We start from the raw sequence: 25,211 nt of genomic DNA, 5'->3' as shown, positions 1-25,211 counted from the left end.
AACCGGCTCGTTGTGGTGTTGTTGTTCCCAATCAAGTTAGGCGTGTGGGCAGCTTCCAACTCCACAAGGCTGAAAGGCTGTGTCAGCCAGCAACAACTTCACAATTGGCAACTCGTTTTCTATACTTTGAAATACATATTAGAGAAGACTACTGTAGACAGTGTCTAAGCCCAATGTCATTGCCAGGCCTCGGGCTTCTAGCCGCCCAGGTGAGCATCCCACCCCCAATACCACACCAGCTAACATTGTCCAGGCTGGCCCATCTTCAGTCCCAACCTCATCTACTACCGCCGCCCCTGTAGTACACGATCTCGCCGCCAACTCAGAATGGCGATTTGAAGTAGACATCGGCACCTCGATTGAAGTCAAGGTACGCCTCTCCTCGTCCCAACTCCCCCAATCACCACTTCACATCACCTGACCACTTCTAGATCCTCTCCGGCAGCGCTGAGCTCTTCGGCACCGAGCTGGCCGTGAATCACGCCTACACATTCAACGGCACCAAAGCCGCAATCTTCACATATCATGGCTGCCGTATTGAGGTAACCGGCCAGTGCGAGGAGTACACCGCGGAGGAGTCGCCCATGACGCAATACGCCAACGTCCATTTTGCGCTGGAGAACCTGCGTCAGCCTGGCCAGCCGGAGCCGCGGGTGCTGGTGGTTGGACCGAATAATTCGGGGAAGACGAGTCTGGTGAAGCTGTTGACGGCGTATGCGACGCGGTCGGGGAAGCAGCCGATAGTGGTCAATGCCGATCCTGGGGAGGGGATGCTTTCAATCCCAGGCAGTTTGACGGCAACGGCCATGAGTAGTGTCATTGATGTCGAGGAAGGCTGGGGTAGCAGTCCCACGAGTGGGCCGAGCAGCGTGCCTGTGAAATTACCACTGGTGTACTTCTACGGACTCAAGAGCCCAGAGGATGAGCCGAAATTATACAAACCAGTGTGCACGCGACTCGCGCTCGCTGTGACGGAACGGTTGGTGGATGACGAGGAGGTCAAGAAGTCGGGGGTCATTATCGACACGCCTGGTGTGATCTCACAGGGGAAGAATGGTTACGATCTCATCTCACATATTGCATCGGAGTTCACAGGTACGGTCTACTTAGTAGCATCTGTTGGAGCTTAGCATACTAACATATTATAGTCAACGTGATAATCGTCCTCGGCTCCGAGCGCCTGCACAGCGACATGCTCCGACGCTTCTCCAACGCTACACCTACACCTATAACCGTGATCAAGCTCGACAAATCTGGTGGCTGCGCCGATCGCGACGACGCCTACATGTCCGCATTCCGCCAATCCCAGATCCGCGAGTACTTCTTCGGCTCAATCAAGCGCACACTGTCGCCGCACACGCAAACTGTCGACTTCTCCGCCGTCACGGTGTACAAGGTGCACGAGCAGAGCGGGATGATGAGCAGCTTCCTACCCGGCGGGGAGGAGGAGGTGGAGAGCCCTATTTTCGATCGTGTGGAGCCAAGCAGCCAGATGCTGCATTGTGTTATGGCTGTTATGTATGCGGGGACGCATGATTCACTGGAGGTGATTAGGGATGCGAGTGTGATGGGCTTTGTGTATGTGGCGGAGGTGGATGATAAGAAGCGGCGGTTAAGGGTGTTGGCGCCGCTGAGTGGGAGGATTGGGGATAGGCCATTGGTATGGGGGAGCTGGCCAGAGGCGTCGGTTAGTTTGATATGATGTACAATGAAATGACATAGAATTTGAAAAGCGATTCACTGTGGCATGCTCTCGGAATGACAGTTCAAGTGTAGTATGTATTTTGTTTTCTATGGGTATCTTGGACGCCGAGAAATGCAGGTAAATAATGACTCCTATCTAATATCTCATTATGACTCCACAGTCCCATCCCTTGTGCCACAATCTCGCCTCCCTCACTACTCATTTTCAACCAGCTTCGCCCTACTCAACCTCGCCTCATCCCGCGGCGCACTGATCGTATCCAAATACGTCGCGTCATCGATCCCCGACTCCAGCTTCGGCAAGTTCTCCGTATCCTGCGCAAACAGCTCCTCGAACGTCTCCCACGCCGCATCGCTATTATCGTCAATATACCGCATCTTCTGCCACTTCTCCTCCTGTGCATTCTTGATTCGCTCCGCCATGCTATCCTGTCCATCCTCTTCCCCCTCCCCTGTAGTCTTAACTGTCATATGAATCGCCCTTGCACCCGCGCCTGCCGGCCCAGCCTCTGCCCTCGGGCGAGCCAACCTGTCCAGCTCAGCCGTCGCGTCGATGTGGTGGAACTGTGGGCGCATCTGCACGATCTCATCCACAGGGCTCAGATGCAATTGGCCCTTCCTGAAAGCGCCTATGAAGTAGTTCGGGCTCGCGCTCTCCTTTGGCACGACCTGGCCGCCCAGTGTCTGTTTCGTGAGGACTCGTTGGCGCGTTATGCCACCCGAGAAGTCATCGAGGATCTCTTGTTGGACTGCTAGTGTGTCTTCTTGGACTTGTCTCCCTCGTCCTGGACCGGGAGCCACACCGCCGATGCCAAAGCCGCCAGCGAGGCCGTGGCTTCCACCCTGTCCTCCCGCGGTGCCGGTATTTGATTTCGCGGCGTTGGACTTCCGCATTGCCTCTCCCCATTGTATGCCCTTGGTGCGGTCGTAGTTTGTCCATGGATCGAGGGGGACGTCAAGCTCAACGAGGCCAGCTTTGGGCTTTAGGCGGAGTTCGATAGGTAGCGAGGCGTTTGTCGAGGAGTAGTCTTCTCGGGAGGGGCGGTTGGGGAATTGGAGAATGTAGAGCTGGCGGCCGTCTTCCCATTGGGGTTTGACGTAGACATCGTACGAGGCTTGTATGGGATCATCCTCATTGTCGTCAATCACTGTGTCCCGTTCGGTCGAGCCCATTTTGCTATTGATCTGCAGGAATATATCGATATAGACGTTGATGGAGTTGACCAAGTCATAAGAATCGTAGCAATGAGGGGAGTTTTATGTGGGCGAAAATGTATCAATCGCTGATGGGCTTATCGATAAGCTGGGTAATCTGCACTATGACCTTCTTCTTCAGGTATAGCGGGGCTTACGACGACAGAAATGACGCAGGAAGCGAGCGAGGCAAAACATCCCAATACTCGTGCTCTTCCACCTTCATCCTCATCGCTGCATCTCTAACGTCAAACACCACAGGGTTCAAAGACAATTATATACCAGCCGGACACCCAGCCAAACCTCAGAAATGTGCACCTCTGACCTCTTCCTCGCCTTCATCGCCATCCTCTTCCCTCCTCTCCCAGGTACGCCTCTCGCTCCCCACACCCCCCACCGCTCCACAAACACAACTAACCTCCCTCTTAGTCTGGGTCAAGACCGGCCTCTGCTCCGCCGACTCCCTCATCAACATCCTCCTCTGCATGCTCGGCTTCCTCCCCGGCCTCCTGCACGCCTGGTACATCATCGCCAAGAACCCCGAGCTCGAGTCCTACGACGCACTCCCCCAGGACGCCGAGGCCGGCAGCCGCGTCACCTACATCTACGTGCAGACCGATGGCTCTGCACCGCGACAGCAGCAACGCCAGCCACAGGGCTACGGGACCGTGAAGCCGATGGGTGCGCCGCAGTTGCAGCAGCACCAGAATGGCACTTGGGGACAGGGAAGCGCAGCGGACGAGGGCGAGGGAAGCCACCCGGCACCGCCGACGTATACGCAGGCTGTGACGGGGGCGGCGGAAGATCACAAGGTGCAGACGCACGATTAGGTGGGTGCTGATGCGAGTGTGATTTAAGCGGCGAGGAGTGGGTGGGAATTGGTTTCAATTTTCTTTGTTGACCGCGTTGCGTTCGGTCTACAGAGCATTGGGAGAATGGCGTACTTGATCGTTTTCTTGTTGGAATATGAGGGGTCTGTATTGGCACTGGCGGTTGACTGCGATGGCAGTTTGCTGGAATACCACTCTTTGCTGCATCGTATGATTGCTTCGTGCGTCACGGCTTTGGGCGAGTTCGCAGGTCGTGCTTCGTGAGGGATCATAGCTTTAGTAAAATACAAATGTTGACCCTCCGATGATTTTTATGATCTTTCTATGTGTGATTTATAGGTGGAGTCTACATTATCTCGAACCCTGGTTTTTATATCCACACCTTCCTTCGACTGTCCTCCAATAACTCATTCAATCGTATAATATCCCTACCAAACGCCAATAGTAGACATCTTAATGCATCCTCCTCAGTTCTTCCACCAAATCCCTCACTTCCTCCACCTTAGCCAATCCCTTACACACCACTTCCTGCCTCTCCTCATCCAAGTCCAGGAACCGCTCAATCAGTTCTCCGTCAATGAACCGGTAAGGCTCCTCCGTCTCACGCTCTGCATTACGGAAGGACCGGTAAGTGGTAAAGGGAATGTTGCCGGGCGTCTCGACATTCTCGGCCAAGCGCTGTTGGAGGCGAAGGAGTAGATCCTGCGAGGCTGGGGCGACGCTGCCATAGAGGAAGAGGGAGCCCTCAGTCTGTAGATATATTAGTCACCATACCAAACACGCATATCTCCGTATAACAAAGGAGGAGATAAACCGTAAAATATGGGGGAAATATATACTCACAGTAGCTAAAAACGCCCTCGGCACCACCGTAGCACCCTCACTCGCATCTACTCGGATCTTGCGTATGCGATTCACCTGTTCTCCAAGGTGAAACTCGCCAGTAACCTCCATCTTCTTGCGGTCCTCAAACGTAACCGCCGCCTCATTGCGCCTCAACACAATCAGATTCCCATCTGCGTCCGCCTCCAGCCATCCCTCATCAACATGCGCCACAGCCGTCGCCCACACGCTCTGGAAGTGCCTCGCGACCTCGACGAGGGTGGGTGCCTCGCCGCTAGTACCGGCGCGATATTCAACGAGCGAGACGGACTTCATCAGGTCCGCGACGGCGATGGTGTTCCCCTCAATAGCAAGATCGACCGGGCACGTGCTAGTGCGATAGCTGGCGACCTTCTCGATGCGTGCGCTGGTGCCGCTGAGCTCCGTGTACTCGAAGACGACGATGGTCTTGACGAGCGCGGCGACGATCTTGCCGTCGATAACCCCGAGGCAGCGACATGCGCCTTTGACTTTGTACTCAGCAATCTTGTACGGGTTGCGGGAGGAGTCGACGCCGAAAACGAGGATGCGGCCGCGGTAGGAGAGGCCGGGGTTGTCGTCGAGGAAGGAAGTGCCGACGATGAAGCGCTCTTGGGGCGTGCCGTAGGTATTTGGGAGGGGGGCGCGGATGACTGCCTCTACTAGTTCCTCACCTTGGGAGGTGCCGAGTTGGAAGGGCTTGCCCAGCTCGGAGAAGACGATTTCATCGACGAGGCGGAAGGAGCTTTCTATGACTTCTTCGCCGTCGATGAGCTCGCGCTTGATGGCGCCGAGGCCGAAGACCTTTTCGGAGGGAGAATAGGTCACGCGGCGGACTGTCTCGCCCATGGGAAGGGTTCTTACGTGAGTGCGGCGCTCGGTGTCGATTTGGCTGATCTTGATCTCTGAAGCCGTTGCAACTACTATTGCGTCTGGGTAGGCGGCAGCGTTGAATGGGCAGATGAATGTTGCATCTTCAGCCGTGACAGCGGAGTAGATGATGCGTCCTTCTGAGCTGTAGATCAAACTAGAATGCTCACAGGTCGCAAATACGTTCATAAGGCCGCCCGCACGGGGAAGGACACGCAGGTTGGCTTGTTGGGTGCCGAGAACAACGGACTTTCGATTTGTTAGAGCGAATGTGCAGGGCGTGACAGAATATGAGTGAACTACTCCATCAGACATGGCAACGAGGAGCGTCGGCCCGAAAGTCTTTGGGAGAATCTGTGCGAGCACCATACTTCGCGGTACAGCGGCAGTGTCGTCATTGCGAAGGGTATCACCTTGTATGGGGTGCAGTGTCCTCAGGTCTATAATAGACACCGATCCAGACTGCCAGAGTCCCACAAGTCCAATTGGTGTTTCAGTATTAGGGACATCTACACAGGCAACCTGATCAGTGTCCCCAAAGTCCTGTCGCGCAATTTCTGACAAGTCGTTATCAAGATTCAGAGAGATGAGCGATTTTCCATCCGCAGATAATAGAGCGTAGTCCTCGTTTGTTGATGCCGCAGTGATAATCTCTCCTGGCGCTGGCTGCCATGATGCGACAGCTACACCGGACTCCGAGTCTATTAGCAACGCTTTTGAAGGCGTAATCTGTAATATCCTGCCGTTTGACACATTTGCAGCTAAAAGCGTATGTTCTTCGAAGGAGAGACCCAAGAACTCCTCCACCTCTTCAACTTCCCCTTCGCTATCAAATCGGAACACTCGTGTCTCTGTCGAGAACGATATCACCAGCGTATCGTGAAACTCCGAGTTGTTTGTTTGAAGGGTATATAGCCCCTTGATATTGTCCATTTCTCCCAACTGACCAATGTCTTCCAACCCAACTCCACTCCGGACACTCCTCAAGCTCCCTTCTTGAAACGCACCGCTCCCAGTAACAATGCGGGCCTGTCCCGACGAGAACTCATTTGCCCGCGCCTCTTCCGATCTGCTCCCCATATCCATCACCGTGAAATCAACGATTGGTGCGATATTATCCAGAGTCTGAACCACCTCGGCGACCTTGGCGTCCAAGTCCAACTTCAAGACCTGCGAGTCTCCATCATGCGACCCGATAAACAGCAGGTCATCCTCTAGACAGACCATAGTCGACGGCCGAGAGATCCGCACAAACTTCTTGATCGTCATCCCCGTCACGACTTCCGCATCGACAACCAGCGTCAGCAGATGCAACCACCCATACTCATCACCCAACAGATACCTCAGCCCATCGTACGCCGTCCACGCCACAAAGATACTCGCCTCATCGAGCACATGCTCCACGGTCGCCTTGCTCTCATCATCCAGATAAAGCATCCTCGTCTCACCAACCACAATCACACCTCCCAACTGCGCCTTTAAACTCGCATTATTCCTCACCACATATCTCCTCTGAACCCCCTCCCCCTTCGGCACCGGGATCAGATGGCTCGCCCCAACCTCCACCCCCAACTCGTCTTCCCTCGCCTTCCTCGGATCAAACCCCCCATATTGACCCCTCCCATCCGTAACCCTATATGTCGCCAACCCCACCCTATCTCTCCCATCCTGATACAGCAGCGCCACCTTCGGACTCGTCGACTCCGTATGCAAAAACACCGTCGCGCGCACAAACAGCTCCGTAATCCGTATCTGCTCCGGGTCATCGAGGTAGCTCCCAGCAGCCGCAACCTTTCTCGGCTTCATAACCTTGACAAAACTCAATACGCCCTCAAATAGACTTAAACACAGCTGCCGCCCGGATGGATCGACAGCGCACCTCTCCCCTCCGGCAGCGTCGCGCATATGTTTCTCGCTCGCGTCGACGAAGGCATGGACCGTCTCCAACCGCCGCGTCGCCGCGTCCCAGGCAAGAGTAAAGTAGTGTGCCCGCGTAGTGCCGACGAAGAGGTGTGCGGTGCAGGAGGTGGGGGGCCGGATGGCCGCGAGCATTGTGATCCGCGCATGGAGGGTGCGGGTGTGGGCAAGCTGGAGGCCGGTGGGCGTCGAAGTCCATATTTCGAGGCGGTTGGATTTGCTAGAGGGGGGAGGTTAGAGGGGTGGTGAGCTCTTGGTGGGGGGGGAGGGGCTTACGCGACGACGAGGCATGTGGAATCGGGGTCGAGGAGGTTGAGGGAGAGGGCGTGGCGGACGCTGCTGGGGCGGTGGATGGGGACTACGTAGGACATGATTGCGGGAGGGCGGCGTGGAGGAGGTTGAGTTGGTAGAGAGACCCGGACATGGGCGGGTGAGGGTCGAGAGCTTTCTTTGTTTCGTCCGGTTGTTCCTTAAGGTACAGGCTTGATTACGTCCCTGATTATATCTTATCGCGAAGCTCGGAGTTAAGAAATTAATGCAGGGTTCGTCACTCGGACTGGATATAGCTTATGATTAATACCAGCAATTAAAACTCACAGAACTTATCTCTCCAGTTACATTTGTCAGTAGCTGGCTTACTGATTGTAGCCCTGAGTGATTGAAAGCCTTTACTTAAAATATAGTTGCTGCAATCAATGTTGTTATGTATAGCCCCTCTTCAGACTTTTTGGCGGCATGACATGAGCACAACACCAACTTTATTTCAGACACACGACCTCATTTCATTTTATGCGAATATTTAAAAATGCCTTTTACTGATCTTGTATTGTAGAGGTTTATTCTTTTCCACCAAGATATCTATACACCACAGAGAAGTCCTTCCCCTTGCACCTCTCATCCTTAGCAGCGAGATCATACACCTCGTTAGCCTTGTCACCAAGTTCTAATTGAGCACCAGCCTCATTGGCAGCCTGGATCGCAAGTCCAAGATCCTTCTTCATCAACGATATCCCAAAGCCGCCGCTGTAATCGCGTCCAGCAGGCGAACCCTCAACAACACCCTTCACGGGGTTGTTAACCTCACTCGGCCAGCACTTTCCAGTGCTGACATTGATAACGTTGGCGAGGACCTTGGGGTCCAGACCGGCCTTGATACCAAGGTTCATGGCCTCAGCAGTGGCAATGTTGTTGATAGCCAGGAGGTAGTTATTCGCCAACTTCCCGACTAAGCCAGCTCCCTGATCACCGCAGTGCAAGACGCGCTTGCCCATCATCATGAGGACGGGCTCTGCGCGCTGCAAGAGGGATGAAGGGGCGCCGAGCATGAAAGTCAGCGTCCCGGCTGTGGCGCCGACGACGCCACCAGACATGGGTGCATCAACGAAGTTGCCCTGCTGAGTAGCAGTGACGGTATTGGCAACCTCCTTCGACGTCGCGGGGTCAATTGTGGAGCAGTCGATGAAGAGCCTGTCCTTGTGCGACCCCATCGACGGAGGCTGCGCAAGCACCTGGCTGAACACACCCTTAACATGAACCGGTTCTGGGAGCACGGTAACGACAGTTTCCTAATTGCCACTTGTCAGCTTTATGCCCTCATGAGAAAAACGTATGAAGATGTGCAAAGAAGCAAGCTTTTTGAAAGTTCAGAGGATTGGCTTTGTTGTATAATAATAAAATCACGCGAACATACCCCCAAGACGGGGGATGCCAACTTAGTATCATGAATTGGAACAAACTCATCACATAAAGCTGGGGGGAGACATGAAGGGAGAGAGAGGGGGGGCTTACACTTCCATCCGCCGCCTCAGCTGGCGAGGCCACGACCTTAACCTGCGCACCACCACCAGCTGCGGCTACCTCGTCCGCGAACCTCGTCGTCGCCTCCACATTGATATCCTGAATTAACAACACATCTGTGGTTGGCAGCTTCTTCTGCAAGTTCTTGGCCATGTTATATCCTATCGTCGTTGTTAGCTCGCTGCACCCGCCAAACGGGAACATCAGATAAACGTACCCATCTGCCCAAGTCCAATAAATCCATACTGGGCGTCCCTTGCCGCCGAAGCAGAGAAGCATCGCACCTGCACGACGCCAAACTGCCGCCTCAGCACTGACGCGGTCCGGAAATTGAAAGCCATCGCGAGATCAAGTTGTGTTTATCCTGAGCTGTGCAGCTCGAACAACTGACAAGTCGAGGCGAGACTGACAAGCGGGCGTGGGAAAGGTACAGTAAGTTTGTACCGAACACACTAACTCGGGTATGTGGCCGAGATCTTCTGACATATAGAGCCGAGGGTATGCGCACCGTTCTGGAACGACTCATGAGAAGCAATTTTATAAATAGGTAGAGCGCGCACGAAGGCGGCTGCGAGTTCAGGTCTTCTTTCACATCTTTGCAGGATGGTGAAGAGGAGGAAGAGGGAAGAAAGAAAGATGGAGTGGGGGATTATGAGGGCGACGAAGAGAAAATAATCTGCCGCTAGGCTGTTTGTGGTTGGGCTGTCTCTTCATGGCATGGCGCGTGAGGACCAATAATAAGCTCATGGGATTTATCTCGTTGGCTCCATTTGAGTAACTGGTCATTGAAAGGCTATAATACGACAATTATAACCCTGGATGAGTGGTTAAGAGCCTCTATTTTAATCGTTGTTTATGTATTATACAGAGCCGTTGTGTAGACTTCTGGGCTCTTGTAGCACAAGGTAGAAAATCATCAACAGAACTACACGAAGCGTCGCATATTTCCTCATCACATAAAAAGCTAGAGTGCCATCGAACACCCCGCCCATAAGATAGTAGACAAGAACAACTCGAGAATTAAAACTTCCTATCAAAACTAGCTATCAAGCCTCCGCCCATAATATCCCTGCCTCTCATCATATATCCGCCCAGCAGTCCCCAGATCACCCTGGTACAATGTTGAGAACCATGCAGACCACCCCTCTCCCCCTCTTCTCCCTCTCTGCCACTCAAAAAAGCCTGGGTATCCCACGACCCATGTGTCGTACAAACTCTCTTATGTATAGAAAGGGTGCGTAATATCGGATACCTCAACCTCAACCACACCATAGATAAGCCCCTAGAAAAACAAGCCTCACTCAACGCCGAGATAAATTCGAAACGGAATAAGACGAGACAACGATAAATGGACGAGGGGTTTAGACGCGTCGCGCCCATTAGAAATTAAACTTTTCTTAACCACCTGCGGCACCTAGAAGGCGCCCATGACGTAGGGGATTAAAGCACTGTTTCTGTTAGCATCCATTCATCAGGAGGGAAATAAGGAGACATGAACATACCCAATAGCCAACGTAGCACTAATACCAATCAGCGCTCTCGCCCGCACCTTCTCCTTCTTCAGGTCGCTCTCGACCTTAGCCCTCTTTGCTGGCGCCGCGCCCTCGTTCTCCTTCTCAGCCTCCTCCTCCGCCTTCCTCTTCATCGTCTTCGCCGCGGGTTTGCTGGGCCCCGCCTCAGCTTCGGCCGCCTCCTTGGCCGCCTCGTCAGCCTTGACAGCCGCCTCGACCATCTCCTTCGCCTTGGCAATCATGGCCTCCGTGTCTTCAGGTAGGGGCAGCTCGGCGAAGCCAGCTGGCATCTCAACCTGGACATGAGTGTGCGTTGTCTCTACACCGCCCTCGACAGTAACCTCCTGGTCAACCTGGACAGTGACCTTAGGCTCCTTCTCTGCATCGGCCTTGGCCGCAGCGGCCTTGGCCACCTCTCCCTTAGCAGCCTTGGATTTCCTCTTTGGCTCTGGGCTTGCCGTCGCGTCCTCCTTCTCAGCAACTGACGAGCTAGACGGGGATCCCTCGGGCTTGGTAGCCGATTTCAGCGCCTGTTGCAGGTTCTTGCTCGACGCGCTCGCGCTCTCCTCCGCAGCGGCCTTCTGCTTCAGCTTTCGCGGGGTAGCGATCGTCTTCTTCAGCGGGCTCGCGATCTTGCTGGGGCTCACGCTCCTCCTGCTTCTCCTCAGCGCCTCGCCGGAGCGACCACTCGAACCATTTGGTGCGGCGAGGTCCTCTGGCGCAAGCAGGAAGGTAGGTGGCGGCGAGATTTTCTTGGGGGTTGTATCTCCCTTGGGGTTTACGACGATAGGCGTAGGGTCTAACAGGGCCTTGATCCATATGCGGATTCCATACTCGTCGGCCAACTCAAGCGCGTGCATAGGCGAGATCCAAACGTTTCCAGCAGTCTCGTTAGGGCTCGTGGTCGCGAGGCTCTTGATGTAGTTGCGCTCGGCCTCCTCCTCGTGAACCTCAGAGTAGGGGAAAGTCGCCTTGAACATGCCAGTCGCGCTGATATAGCCGTCGTTTGAGCGGCGCATAAGGAAGTAGCTCGCTGGCGCGGGCTTGAAGATGCCCGAAACGACGTTCTTGGGCAGCGGCGCGCGAAGGTGCGCGTAGTCGAACGTGCCAAGCTGCTTGGCCTTAACTTGCAGGTCGGTCTGGCCGAGGCGACGGCGCTCAATAAGGCTCTCGTCTGAAGGGATGGGGTTAGTTGCGCGAGCGGTGGGAAGGGGTGTGTGGTGCCATGGGCTTACACTTGGGAGCATTTTCGACCATAAGCAACGCGTTGCGCTTTTCGGGCAGGTGGCGCGTGGAAGACATTGTGGTTCGTTTTATGTAGAGTATCGGAAGATCTCAAGTCAATGAGGTCTTTATCTGTTTGTGGTGTGTTGTTGGCGATGAAAGCGCGAGGTGGTGCTCGAATGATCTGATTCTGCGCGCCGAAATAGTGAGAGCGACGCGATTATCTCCACCGTAAAAAAATCGCGCGCAAAGGTGACCTTCGTATTGCGCCTGACGATTCCTGATATCAATGAAACTGGATGGGCTCAAGCTGATGTCGTACGAAGTCTCCTTCCCGAGAATGCAGCGGTTGGTGATGATGGGACGGGATTGACGGATCACGCTTCAGCGAGTTTGACACGTCGATTACGGCGAACAAGCGCCCGTTTTGATGCGATTGATTGGACGACGAACAATGGTGAGGATCGCACCACCCTGCGACAAGGCGGTGATGTAAATAAAACGAAGTAGAAATGGTCGATATTATTTTTGGGGAGAGAAATGGAAGTTTATCGCTCTTACCCCTGGATACGATGTCAACTAAATTCTTTCTGGCGCTGGTCACTGGACTGGACGGAGGGAACGGGCACTGGACAAGAGCTGACGGGTGCACGGGTAACCGTATGTACGGTTACCCGTTCACCCGTCAGATTTGGGCGGATAGGTATCCGCCCAAATCTCCTAACACGGACGGTTTCCGCTCTTTTCGGACGGTCGGCTCCTTTTCTTCCGTCTGCTCATCCGCCGCCCCACCAAAAGCCACGGCGGCGGCTTCCACCAACCACGCTAAACGAGGGGCAACGATCGCGGGGTCAAACCAGCACAACACAACACATCCCTCACCAAACCCACACGACCTCACAACAACCCCAAACCAGCCACCACGATGTTTAAGAAAGAGTATGTCATGAAACAGCCCCGCAGCATCCAGTGAGGCAGATCAGCTAACATCTCGAAAGCATCTCACCCGGCTCCAAGTCGAAGGTCAAGTCGTCTATCCAGCGCGCGCTTAGGACGCAACTATGCACAACCTACCCACTTCTTACGCCATATATCGATGAGGTGGTGCCGAAGAAGGAGCAGTTGGATGCTATGAAGATGTTAGTACCACCTACTCCCATCTCCGTCTCGACCTCGACCTCATTACCCGTCGCGACATCGACCCATTCACGCAGAAAACCTGACACTGACAGCCCACAGCCCAGAGAGAGTAACCCTCTACCTCATTAACGGCAAACCCATCTTCTTCCAACACATGACCGACCCGCTCCTCCCTCACCTCAAGCTCGTGCACCGCTTTCCTCAAGCCTTCCCACGCATACGTATCGACCGCGGCGCAATCCGCTTCGTGCTGTCCGGCGCAACACTGATGGCTCCGGGGATCACAAGTGATGGCGGCAGGCTGCCAGGAGATGATGGAGAAGAGTGGGGTGCGGCAGGAGAGCATCTGGAGAAGGGTGCGCCGGTGGTGGTGGCAGCGGAGGGGAAGGAGGAGGCGTGTGCCGTGGGATTGTTGACAGTGGGGACGAAGGAGGTGAAGGAGGTAGGGAAGGGCCCGGTGGTGGAAGAGGCGCATTTCCTAGGGGATGGGTTATGGAGGTTGAATACTGAGTAAGTTATTTGTGTTAGTCGGGGAGGGGGAGGATTGAAGGGAATAGAAGAATCGGGTAGAGGTGGTGGTTGTAAATGAGCAGGATCTATGATTGGGAAATGAGATGTGCCATTACTATTTGCGCTGTCATTGGCAGATGCACCGTCATGAGGTTAGACCATTAAATGCTTGATATACTTGTTGTGTTATCCATGGTTTATAGACCAAGACGCTGAAAAACAGGGGATAGTAAATAAATCCTGTCGCATGCCTAACAATTGGGAGTCTCTATAATGAATAATACGGCGCTTAATTAGCTAGAGAGCTAGTTACCCAAAAGATGCGCTAAAGGGAGAGGTTCTATTTAGTTAAATGCAAGCATTAGTTCTTAGTTATGCCCGTCTTTGGTATTCGCCGCTGCGCCTCGTAACTCCATCAATGCCCAAACGCCACCACCTCCCAATCTATGCACCATCGCCCATCTCCTGATCCTCCGTAGAACCAAAGACATCATCAAACGTGCCACCCTCCACATCCTCCCCAAACACCTCCTCATCCTCTCCCCCATCCTCCATCTTCACATCTTCGGCCTCATTCGCCTCCTCGTCCTCGCCGTCATCCTTCTCCCACGATTCCTTAACACCCCACGGCACGCCCGTCAATACAAACTTTTCATTCGGCAGCCTGACACCCCACTCCGTCTGTCCCACAGCCGGCAACCGAATCTTATTCCTTGCCTCCGCGACTTCCATCAAGAATTCCTTACTCGTCCCCCCCGAGCTGAGCTGGTATTGTAGACGACTCTGAATCGCGAGCTGCACAGCACCCATGCTGACCTGGCCATCGGCGTCGCGCAAGTTGCTGCCGGCGGGAGGGTCGCGGGCACGGTTCTGCTGGGAGATGTACGCGTCGGAGGAGAGGTGAAGGGCGTCGGCGAGGATGGCAGAGGTGTGGCGGTAGGCGAAGTCGAGGAGCTGGAGTGGGACGCGCTCCTGGTAGGCGGAGATTCCGAGAGAGGTGAGGAGGAGGTGAATGAGGCGCGCGTCGCGAGGGCGCTTGTCGTAGCCTGGGATTTGGGTAGAGACCGTTGGGTGCGACGGGAGCGGGAGAGGCGGTGGCGTGGGGAGGCTGCGAACGGCTTGGGCGGGGAGGGAGGGCGTGGCGACGCCGTTGGTTTGGGCCTCCATGGTGGAGAGTGAGGTCGGTGTGATGGTATGGGGGTGTTTGAATGAGATTGAGGATTGTGGTGGTTGGAGCTGCCAATGGGGTCGGTGCGCCAACTCCCCTACTTCACCGGTGGTAGTTATGTCTTTGTTTGGAATGTTATATTCACTTGAGGGTAGTGAGAGTCCGTTGATGATATGTTTGGTGCTTGGGCAGGTTGGCTTGTAACAAGACGTGAGCGTGACCTGACATCTGGATTTCGGTGGAATGGAGAAACGTATCGCCGGTGGGCCTCAACCGATAAGCCAGTCCAGGAGTATTCCCCGCCACCAGTGACGGATCAGTCATAATTTGTTGAAGGGATCACAAAAGACGTTTCATTGCGTCTCACAACACGCCGTCTGTGCAAACATACTACAATATGGAGACGACACTTCAGCTTTCTCTCGTTCCCTCGCTGGACCTAGCATCCCAGCCATACTTTGAGACTGGCCTGCCCCGAAAACAACTCAGTCACCTAGGAAGCATCTTCTTCGTCGCCAAAAACGAGACGTTCGATTTGGTCTTTGGATTCCTTCAGGGACACACCGACGTACGAACATTTGTCAATGCTGCCGCTCTTGAAGAATCGGATATCCTGAGCCTTCTAGATGCTGGCGCATGCTGCGTCTTTGTCAAGGAGGAGCAAGCCGCATCGCTAGAGAAATATGGCGATCGTATCGGCCTAGCAGCGACAAGTGCTACATCGAAAGTACCTGCCGGAGGTGCTCTTATCGATTTTAGAGGAGATGCTGCTGCGTCAAAGACACTGCTGAAGAGCTTTGTCGACCAGAAGACGTCGCCAGTTTTCTTGGTGACACCGGAGGAATCAAAGGCACAGGAGACCGTGACTATTGCACAGGAATTAGGAGTCGTGCCAATCGTACCAGCGACAGCGTTGACGATGGAGAATAAGGATACGGATGGGAAGCTGTCTGTTCCAGCGATAATCGGATCGCAATGGGCTAGCGACAGGGCCGATAAGCTGATGCCGACCGTTGTCACCGACGAGAGAGGGGTCGCGCTGGGATTGGTTTACAGCAGCCAGGAGAGCATTTCGGAGTCGCTAAAGACGAGCACGGGGGTGTATCAGAGCCGGAAGCGTGGGTTATGGTACAAGGGAGCCAGTTCGGGGGATACACAGGAGCTTGTTAGATTGTCGCTAGACTGCGATCAGGACTGCCTAAAGTTTGTCGTGAGGCAGAAGGGTAGAGGATTCTGCCACCTGCCGCAGCCGACATGCTTTGGTGAGCTTGGGGGGATCTCTAAGCTCGAGAAGACTTTGCAGTCAAGGAAGATCTCGGCTCCAGAGGGGTCATACACGGCACGTCTGTTCTCGGACGAGAAATTACTGAGAGCAAAGATTATGGAGGAGGCCGAGGAGCTGTGCGATGCGAAGACAAAGGAGGAGATTGCGTTTGAGGCGGCGGACTTGATTTATTTTGCACTCACAAAGGCTGTTGCTGCTGGCGTGACATTGGCAGATATCGAGACGAGTCTAGATGCCAAGAGCGTTAAGGTCAAGAGAAGGCAGGGTGACGCAAAGGGGCAGTGGGCGGCGAAGGAGGGGATTGCAGTTGCTCAGCCGAAGGAGGCAGCCAAGGCTCCTGCTGAGGTGAAGAAGGAGGATGGACCGATCCTGATGAAGCGATACGACGCCTCTCAGATTTCTGAAAGGGAGCTGTTGGACGTGCTTCAGCGTCCGTCGCAGAAGTCCAACGATATGATTATGGGGATTGTCAACCCTATTATCACGGCAGTGCGGACGAGAGGAGATGCCGCCGTTTTGGAGTACACCCACAAATTCGAGAAAGCCACGTCCCTTACGTCGCCGATTCTCAGAGCGCCATTCCCGCAGTCGATGATGAACCTTCCACAGGAGACCATTGACGCGATTGACATCTCGTTTGAGAATATCCGCAAATTCCACGCCGCACAGAACGAGGATAAGCCTCTGGAGGTCGAGACGATGCCGGGGATTATCTGCAGCAGATTTGTGCGCCCGATTGAGCGTGTTGGTCTGTACGTTCCGGGTGGAACTGCCGTGTTGCCCAGCACCGCTCTGATGTTGGGTGTGCCGGCCATGGTGGCGGGGTGCAAGAGAATTGTGATGGCAACCCCGCCGCGGGCTGATGGTAGCATCACACCAGAGGTTATTTACGCCGCCCACAAGGTGGGAGCTGAATGTATCGTGCTTGCTGGCGGTGCGCAGGCCGTTGCGGCGATGGCGTATGGAACTGAGAGTGTGCCAAAGGTCGATAAGATCCTTGGTCCAGGAAACCAGTTTGTTACGGCTGCGAAGATGCACGTCAGCAACGACACCAATGCCGGCGTCAGCATCGACATGCCAGCTGGGCCGTCTGAGGTTCTTGTCATGGCTGATAAGTCTGCCAACCCCGCGTTTGTTGCGTCTGATCTCCTGTCGCAAGCCGAGCATGGGGTCGACAGCCAGGTCATACTGATTGCGATTGACCTGTCGGAGACTGAGTTGAAGGCGATTGAAGACGCGCTGCACGAGCAGGCCGTTGCCTTGCCGAGGGTGGATATTGTGCGCGGCGCCATTGCCCACTCCGTCACGCTTGTCGTGAAAAGTCTTGAGGAGGCCATGAGGCTTTCAAACGACTATGCACCAGAGCATCTGATTCTCCAAATCAAGGATGCAGCGGCGGCTGTTGACCTTGTTGAGAATGCCGGTAGCGTGTTTGTGGGCGACTGGACGCCAGAGAGCGTTGGTGATTATTCGGCCGGAGTCAATCATTCTTTGCGTAAGTTATGATTCGTGATTTAGCGATGCCCCTGTGATTTGAGCGATGCTAATTGTAACAGCCACATACGGCTACGCCAAGCAGTATTCGGGTGTGAACCTCGGATCGTACGTCAAGCACATTACCAGCTCCAACCTGACGGCGCAGGGGCTGAGGAATGTGGGCGGCGCGGTGATGCAGCTGGCAAAGGTGGAGGAGTTGGAGGCGCACAGGAGGGCGGTGGGGATTAGGTTGAAGTGGATGGACGAGAGGGCGTTGTAGATTTGATTAAATTAGAGTTTTACGTATGTCAGAGTGCGATAATATAGGGTATCTCAACGTTCAACTAGGTATATTATCTGTAAAAACCTCTTGAACCTATATTTTCTGTCTATTTCCTCACCACAGATCATTTAGATGTCCCATGAATAATAAATCTATTATCTCATATCCTTGTGCCTATGATCTCTGTCATGCATCCCTATAGCCACGACCTCTGTCACGCAAACCCGTGCCTATGATCTCTGTCGCGCATCCCTATAGCCATAATCTCTGTCAAGCATCCCTATAGCCACGATCTCTATTGCAAACCCCTATCGCTAGAGTCTCTATTGCGTATCCCTATGCCTATAACATCTGTTGTAAATCCCTATGGCTACGATCTCTACTACCTACAGTACTAGACCACTGCTATTAACGGAATTCTAATTTAACGTGTAATTTGCGTCGCGTAACCTACCCCTCCTTATACAACAACCATAATTATGCTACTAACTTAGAGGGCTTTAGGGGTATCTAATGATGGATTAATACACCCCTATACCCCTATCTTTATAGAAGCTGTTTTAATCATCTATAGCCACTTGTCCTAGTCTTTTAGGCTTATAAGGACCACCCCTACCTTCTATAGGGTTGCTATTATAATGGTTATTAACTCCTAGGAGGGGTTCTAGGTCTATATAAGTAATTTAGAGTATCTAGAAAGCGTCTTGGAATTGCTCTAGGCTTATAACTATTAAGTAACATGTATATTGTTCTGTCTAAGTATATAGCTGCCTGATATTTAAGTGAGGTTGTACTAAGGTCATGTAACCATTTTACAACACAATTCCTGTTAAGGATTACGTATATAGTATAGCAGGCTACAGCCAATTTATATGGTGTAGTACAGTGCACTAAGTAATTTCCTAATGGTGTAGAAGCTAGTATCACTATAGTGTAGTAATCAATTCAATTGCATTCCCATTCTAATGTAACTACGTTGTAATGGTGGGTGCACCAGATGTGAGAATCTAGCCACCCAAGGAAGGGATGAATTTACTAAGACAACACACTGTCTTAGGAAACAGAGCCAAAGGGTTGTAGCTTAGACTATTCCACAACGCAGCAATCAGGTGTGTGATGTACAGTTGGGTCAAATAAGTGTTCGTCGTTTTCAGCCACCAAAACGCCATGAAAAAAAGCAACGAGTGCGGGGTACTCCCTCTTCAAAAGGATAATATAGATAGAAATAGTGAGTTGTAGATACTGTCATCAATTATTATGGCTCTCCTACCGAAGAGTACTCGTAGAGAGACCTCTGTTGCAAAGCGAGCAACATGCTGGACTTGGTACAAGGCTGGCAAGACAGTGACTGAGATTTCCCGCCTAGAACGCCTACCCCGCACTACTGTAACTACAATTATCCACAGAGCAAAGGCTTCCGACCTACAAGCTCAGCAAGTCAAGTTTGAGAGCAAGGCACGCTCGGGGGCCCCTAGGAAGCTTACTATCCGAGCAGAGAGGGCCTTAGTGCGTGCTGCTGTTACAGATTGCAGAGCTCCACTAATTGCGCTCTGCACACCGAGCAAGAGCGGCTCTCAGATCACAAAACCAACAGTACGCAATGCTCTAAAAAAGTACAACAAAGGACGGAGAAAACCACGCAAGAAGCCGTTCCTTAAGCCTGCTCACAAGAAAGGCCGGCTACAGTGGTGTAAAGCAAACAGAAACGTGGATTTTGGACTTATTATATGGTCTGATGAGTCTACATTTGAAGTTGGCTATGATAGTCGCAACTTTTGGGTTACCCGAGGCCCAGGAGAAGAATTTTGGGAGAAACACCTAAAGCCTACTTTCAAATCAGGCCGTACTTCAATTTCTGTGTGGGGTTGCTTTATGGGAGCAGAGATTGGACCGTTGGTTGTGCTTCCTAAAGGGCAGCGGATGAACCAGCAACTATACACAGAACTAGTTCTCAAACCCTACTTTATCCCATTCTACGAGAAGATGGTTGCAAAGTACGGCCCACAAGTACGTATACAAGAAGATGGAGCAAAATTCCACTTTGCTCCTATTGCTGCAAACTACAAGAGGCTCTGTATGGTACAGAGTTTACCATGGCCGCCACAGAGCCCTGACCTTGCCCCTATTGAAAACGTGTGGCAGCAAGCAAAGCTACAAGTGTCTACTCGACGGCATAGGATCAAGAACATTGCAGAAATGGAGGTGGCGGTACTCTACGAGTGGTCACGTATACAGGCTAGTTTTCTCAAAACCTTAGCTGACTCAATGCCAAAAAGGATTGCATTATGCATTAAGGCAAAGGGTGGTAGTATTAAATATTAATCTATATTACTCTAGCTATAGTACATTTCAATTTTTATTCAATTCCAAAGCGTTGTGGTTGAGTTATTTACGATTGATTTTATGGTTGTGGTTCTTCGGAGCGACGAACACTTATTTGACCCAACTGTAGTGAAGTGGTTCAGACAAGTTGCAACAAATGTTGAGTCTGGGAACTCAGGGGTAAGTCAGGTTAACACCTCACTGACTTTTCAGAAACAAGGAGTAACAAGATGAATGCTTGGAAGCTTGGAAGGAGCTTTTAGAGCTATCGTTCATGCTCCTAGGCCTCTAGTTGGTAGAGATATGTCATGTGGTAGTATGAGTGATGTCATGTAATGAATCATAGAGGGTTGTAGAGATATGCTATGTGGTCATATCGGCCCAGTAACTAAGGAGCGATGACGTGTAATGAATCATAGATGGTTGTAGCAATCATTGAGTAGTATTGCTCTTGTTGTTGGTGTGATAAGCCAAAATATGTATAGTGACTTGTAGGTTTGAGGAGGAGATTTCCAAGTTTGCTCTTGAGTTTGATAGCAAACTGAGTGCAACAAATGTCAGTATGACATACGTAGTGTTACGATTGCAGCTTACAGCTATAGGCAACTATAGTAGCTACTAAGGTTACAAGGAACCGCTAAGCGCGCAAGTTGTATATTATGAGGATTAGCCTCACCTTCCTACTTTTCTTCTTCTTCTTCTCTCTTTAGATTCAATCTAGCTTACTTTACCTAGACTGGCATCATGATCTCCATGACCATCGTAACATAAGATTGAATCTCCTTTCTTCATCAGCTCATCTAGGGCAAGAAACTAGAAACCAGAATCTAGAACTTAGAACCTAGAACTCTCAAACTAGAACCAGCAACTAGAATCCAGAACAAATGTTCGAGTAATAGAAACCTCAAACTAAAAACCACAGAAACCAGAATTTAGAACTAGCAGTCGAAATCCAGAACAACCTAAGATCTAGAAGAAGCCCTATGTCACGGTTCACCAAGGCATAGGGTGCCAGTTGGGTATTATGAATTAAACTCAATCTAGAGAAAAAAGGAAAGAGAAGAGGAGCACTCGAGCAATGGCTCGATCTATATACAGCTATGTTGTTGTGGAGTGAATTCTCTTTAGCGAGACCAGTTCTGAGAATTCACTCCACAACCGAAAACTTCGCTCCAACCCCGGAAAGCTCCCCACACCCCTGAACCCCCACTTGAGCTGCAAGGTGCACTTGATATCGTAACACCCTAGACTCAAACATCAACTACATCAGTAGAATTAGACCTTTCCGTGACGCTCCCTTAACAAGGGTATAACTGTGATGGAAGTGCACTACTCTTTGAGTAGCTTGTACGGCCGACAACTATGCAATAGGGCCCTTACATATTCCTGATTCTGGCAAGTTAGAAGAATATCCCGACCTCAACAACTCTAAGGACAAGAAGTGAAGCTTGCTACAATGGCACGCGATGCACAAGGATGCATCATACCATGACTAGAGTCAAGATCAAGGGCAAAAAACTCAGTCTACTTACTACAAGCCACAAAGACCCCTTAGAGAGCCACACCTACAACAGAAGAGAAACACTACTTAGGGACCTAGAACACCAAGCAACCCTTCGCATTTAGGAGCTTGAGGACCTCTTAGTTATAAGCACATAGAGCCAAGCTTAGAGACAGGCTGCACTTCAAATCCAAAAGCAGATACTAGAGGATTATGAACATGTCACCCAGCTTTACAATACTATCCTACAGAAAAGTCAAGAGGAGAAGGCGACATATGATGACAATATCAACTAGCTTCAAGAGGCTATCTAAGCTCATGAGCAGACAATGGCAGGATAAGCTGCTGTTGTGAAATACCTTGAAAACAAGAAATCAAAAGTCAGCACCACTTGCAATAGAGGATCCTACCAGAAGTCCACTAAGATTCTAGACCCTCCTATTCCTATAGATGGAACAGAGCCAGCCTACGACAATTGGAGCATTAAGATGAAGATGAAGCTTGAGGCAAACCGCGACCACTTTCCTTCCCTAGCTCTCTAAATGGGTTATGTTTAGAGCAGACTAGGTGGCAAAGCCTCCTCCTACATCAACCCATGCCTACGCTCTTCCTAGAATAAGTTTCAGACTATAGATGAAATGTTTGAAGTCTTAGACAGAGTCTTCTATGATCTAGACCACCGCTTCACAGCCTAGCGTGCTTATAGGAAGCTTTTCTAGAACAAGGACAACTTTGCCACTTTTTGGGCTGAGTTTCAAAGACTTACTATCGAGCTTAATTACTCAGAAGAGACTCTTATTAATGACTTCTGTCATAAGGTTAACATCAAGATGCAAAATGCTTTAGTAGCAGAGATAAATACAGGCTCATTACATGCCTTTAAATAGAAGTGTTTACTCATTAATTAGAATATCTAACAGCTTCAAGCTCAAGAAGCTCGAGCTGTCCCTCGCATTGTTCAGCAAGCTCCTAAGCCACGGCATTCTCAAAGCAGAGCAAGACAGCCATCTTCTGTCAGCTCGAATCAGCTTGTTAACTCTAGGCAGTCAAAGCTATACCAAGCACCCCACCATAACCCAGCTATAGAAAAACTAATGTAGGAAGGCCGTTGCTTTGTTTGCTAGCAGACAGGACATTGAGCTTTTGAATGTCCTACTAAGCAAGCTCAAGTCCACAAAGTGAGCACAGATAATGAACCCCTTTCAGGAAACGAATAACCTTCAGACAAGACGTCCCTAAAGGTGTTACAACAGCCAGAATCTCAACTTCTTCCTTAAGCTTTGGATTAGATCCAGATACTCCATTCATAGTTACTTGTATGATAGGAAGCTCTTATTGATACTAGAGTGTCATACTGACATTGGTTGCACTCAGTTTGCTATCAAACTCAAGAGCAAACTTAGAAATCTCCTCCTCAAACCTACAAGTCACTATACATATTTTGGCTTGTCACACCAACAACAAGAGCAATACTACTCAACGATTGCTACAACCTCTATGATTCATTACATGTCATTGCTCCTTAGTTACTGGGCCGATATGACCACATAGCATATCTCTACAACCCTCTATGATTCATTACATGACATCACCCCTTAGTTACTGGGCTAATACTACACATGACATATCTCTATCAACTAGAGGCCTAGGAACATGAACGATAGCTCCAAAAGCTTCTACAACCGTCTATGATTCATTACACGTCATCGCTCCTTAGTTACCCACAAGATTGGTTAAGTTATGACATAATTTGTCTATAGGGGTACTCTGACCTTGGACCTCCTTTCACTTCCTATAGGCTAGGAACCTAGGAGATGGTTCTATGGGATTCTCTTACGTCGACTACAGTTACCAAGCCTGGTTAGTCATGGAAAGTCTTGGAAAATGAGAGAACTACACTCCTTTAGCATAAATAGGGTTGCCCTTTCCTTAAGAAAGGGCAAGCAGACAATACAGTAAATCGACTATCACATACTTCCACGTCTTTTCCAAGCTTCCAAGCATTGATCTTGTTACTCCTTGTTTCTGAAAAGTCAGTGAGGTGCTAACCTCTGACTTATCCCTGAGTTCTCAAACTCAACATTTGTTACAACTTGTCTAAACCACTCCACTATATCATACACCTGATTGCTGAATTGTGGAATAGTCTAAGCTACGACCCTTTGGCTCTGTTTCCTAAGACAGTGTGTTGTCTTAGTAAAATCATCCCTTCCTTGGGTGGCTAGATTCTCACATCTGGTGCACCCACCATTACATGGCCCACCCCCTTAAGGAGGAGATTTTCTTAATAACTTGTTCAATGAGTGTCCAAATGATATGCCGTGATGTATGTAGCATAAACGGATGTAGTAGAAGAGTTTGCAGCAATCGTTGAGTAGTATTGCTCTTGTTTTTGGTGTGATAAGCCAAGATATGTATGGTGACTTGTAGGTTTGAGGAGGAGATTTCTAAGTTTGCTCTTGAGTTTGATAGCAAACTGAGTGCAACAAATGTCAGTATGACAGTTGTGCTATAAACCAAGCTATTGTCTCTACCTACATCTCCCTAGTTTAAGCACGATGACAATGAATACTACGTCTTTACACATCTATAATAGCTTGTCTTTTTAGTGCCATCTTAAGTTATAAGGATAATTAGGTAGGGATAGGGATCTAGTAGCACAAAATCAGTAGGGATATTCTAAAGAACAGGGTTATAAAATACACACACTTAAGCAGCTGAATTTGGGCAAAGGGATGGCCTGTAGTGGTTATGGGTATAATTGTTATAGCTATGGTAATGTGACATTAGTTACGAGGCTAGGCTCTAGTAACGTGACCTAAGAAGTCACAAGGCTAGCAGGGCTAGGCTGTAGCATGACTAGGCTAGTGGATAGTTGTAGAAACTAGCAGATATTAGATAGTTGAGTTATCCATCAACCATCTAGGTTATCTAGCTTCTATCAACTATCCAGACTATCTATAAGGCACAACACCACTATATAAGTAGATAGTATTCCCTTAGATAAGATCTTATGCTCAACTTAATATAGTATTCTTTACAATACTATAACATGTTACTTAGAAAGCCTTTGTATTTAATGCCCTGCCTCCTCTGTTAAGTCAACCTTATGTAAGAAACCTCTGTGTCTTCTATCATTTAGAAGTCAGTGTTACACTTTAAGCACCACTTCTACAAGGTACTAGCTTATACACAAAGCAACATGTCGGCTATAGGATCTAAGGAAAAGGTTGTAGCTACCTTAGTTACACCAACTCTAGCTATGCTAACGCCTATATCATCTTAGGCAATCCCGCCTTAGGACGAAGTCATGCATAATGTAGAACTAGTTGTCATAGAACTCTAGGAAACCCTATGCGTTAAGTTGCCTAACACTTACTCTAGCAACTGTAAGGAACTTGAAGTGTTTCTACTCTAGATCGAGCTATACTCACACTTTAATGACAACAAGTGTAACACATAGTCACTGGAGGTCATTGGAAGTGTTGGTGGTAGACAAGTTGTTGATTAGTTGAAGTATATAGGTTACAACTACTGAGAACTATATATGTGGGTGGGTGCCACGCCAGTGGCTCCCGTGGCTGTGAACCCTGATTCCTGCAACAACAAGTTTCTAAC

At 50.6% G+C, this 25,211-nt stretch overlaps 9 protein-coding genes across 9 annotated transcripts; 4 read left to right on the top strand and 5 right to left on the bottom strand.

Moving 5' to 3' along the window:
- Nucleotides 1-101: 101 nt before the first annotated feature.
- CLP1 (cleavage polyadenylation factor subunit clp1) lies at nucleotides 102-2,950 on the top strand. Its single transcript, XM_024470287.1, has 4 exons — nucleotides 102-209; nucleotides 254-370; nucleotides 432-1,095; nucleotides 1,149-2,950. Exons 1-4 carry the CDS (start codon nucleotides 174-176, stop codon nucleotides 1,700-1,702), a joined length of 1,371 nt encoding a protein of 456 aa, XP_024321741.1. The 5' UTR covers nucleotides 102-173; the 3' UTR covers nucleotides 1,703-2,950.
- Nucleotides 1,900-2,877, bottom strand: VC83_06696 (uncharacterized protein; the record flags this gene model as incomplete). The annotated part of the gene is made up of 1 exon (XM_024470286.1): nucleotides 1,900-2,877. One exon carries the CDS (start codon nucleotides 2,875-2,877, stop codon nucleotides 1,900-1,902), a length of 978 nt encoding a protein of 325 aa, XP_024321571.1.
- Nucleotides 2,951-3,117: 167 nt separating the features above from the next.
- On the top strand, nucleotides 3,118-4,036 carry VC83_06695 (uncharacterized protein). The gene is made up of 2 exons (XM_024470285.1): nucleotides 3,118-3,266; nucleotides 3,328-4,036. The coding sequence occupies exons 1-2, from the start codon at nucleotides 3,209-3,211 to the stop codon at nucleotides 3,726-3,728; spliced, it is 459 nt and encodes a 152-aa protein (XP_024321573.1). The 5' UTR covers nucleotides 3,118-3,208; the 3' UTR covers nucleotides 3,729-4,036.
- Nucleotides 4,027-7,747, bottom strand: VC83_06694 (uncharacterized protein; the record flags this gene model as incomplete). The annotated part of the gene is made up of 3 exons (XM_024470284.1): nucleotides 4,027-4,478; nucleotides 4,572-7,596; nucleotides 7,653-7,747. The coding sequence occupies 3 exons, from the start codon at nucleotides 7,745-7,747 to the stop codon at nucleotides 4,182-4,184; spliced, it is 3,417 nt and encodes a 1,138-aa protein (XP_024321572.1). The 3' UTR covers nucleotides 4,027-4,181.
- A 404-nt stretch (nucleotides 7,748-8,151) lies between these two features.
- On the bottom strand, nucleotides 8,152-9,771 carry VC83_06693 (uncharacterized protein). Its single transcript, XM_024470283.1, has 3 exons — nucleotides 9,391-9,771; nucleotides 9,165-9,334; nucleotides 8,152-8,941 (listed from the first exon to the last, which is right to left on the bottom strand). Exons 1-3 carry the CDS (start codon nucleotides 9,512-9,514, stop codon nucleotides 8,213-8,215), a joined length of 1,023 nt encoding a protein of 340 aa, XP_024321568.1. The 5' UTR covers nucleotides 9,515-9,771; the 3' UTR covers nucleotides 8,152-8,212.
- Nucleotides 9,772-10,184: 413 nt separating this feature from the next.
- On the bottom strand, nucleotides 10,185-12,542 carry VC83_06692 (uncharacterized protein). Its single transcript, XM_024470282.1, has 3 exons — nucleotides 11,920-12,542; nucleotides 10,676-11,858; nucleotides 10,185-10,621 (listed from the first exon to the last, which is right to left on the bottom strand). Exons 1-3 carry the CDS (start codon nucleotides 11,984-11,986, stop codon nucleotides 10,588-10,590), a joined length of 1,284 nt encoding a protein of 427 aa, XP_024321567.1. The 5' UTR covers nucleotides 11,987-12,542; the 3' UTR covers nucleotides 10,185-10,587.
- A 291-nt stretch (nucleotides 12,543-12,833) lies between these two features.
- TMA20_2 (translation machinery-associated protein 20) lies at nucleotides 12,834-13,562 on the top strand (the record flags this gene model as incomplete). Its single annotated transcript, XM_024470281.1, has 3 exons — nucleotides 12,834-12,847; nucleotides 12,907-13,047; nucleotides 13,148-13,562. 3 exons carry the CDS (start codon nucleotides 12,834-12,836, stop codon nucleotides 13,560-13,562), a joined length of 570 nt encoding a protein of 189 aa, XP_024321570.1.
- A 440-nt stretch (nucleotides 13,563-14,002) lies between these two features.
- TAF9 (Transcription initiation factor TFIID subunit 9) lies at nucleotides 14,003-14,914 on the bottom strand (the record flags this gene model as incomplete). The annotated part of the gene is made up of 1 exon (XM_024470280.1): nucleotides 14,003-14,914. The coding sequence occupies exon 1, from the start codon at nucleotides 14,723-14,725 to the stop codon at nucleotides 14,003-14,005; it is 723 nt and encodes a 240-aa protein (XP_024321569.1). The 5' UTR covers nucleotides 14,726-14,914.
- On the top strand, nucleotides 14,915-17,909 carry HIS4 (trifunctional histidinol dehydrogenase). Its single transcript, XM_024470279.1, has 2 exons — nucleotides 14,915-17,506; nucleotides 17,568-17,909. The coding sequence occupies exons 1-2, from the start codon at nucleotides 15,124-15,126 to the stop codon at nucleotides 17,765-17,767; spliced, it is 2,583 nt and encodes an 860-aa protein (XP_024321704.1). The 5' UTR covers nucleotides 14,915-15,123; the 3' UTR covers nucleotides 17,768-17,909.
- The last annotated feature ends 7,302 nt before the right edge of the window (nucleotides 17,910-25,211 follow it).

The sequence above is a fragment of the Pseudogymnoascus destructans genome, assembly GCF_001641265.1.
Source record: "Pseudogymnoascus destructans isolate 20631-21 unplaced genomic scaffold scaffold_19, whole genome shotgun sequence".
NCBI lineage: Eukaryota > Fungi > Ascomycota > Leotiomycetes > Thelebolales > Thelebolaceae > Pseudogymnoascus > Pseudogymnoascus destructans.
The sequence above is the reverse complement of the archived record's forward strand: the minus strand, read 5'-3'. Positions and strand labels throughout refer to the sequence as shown.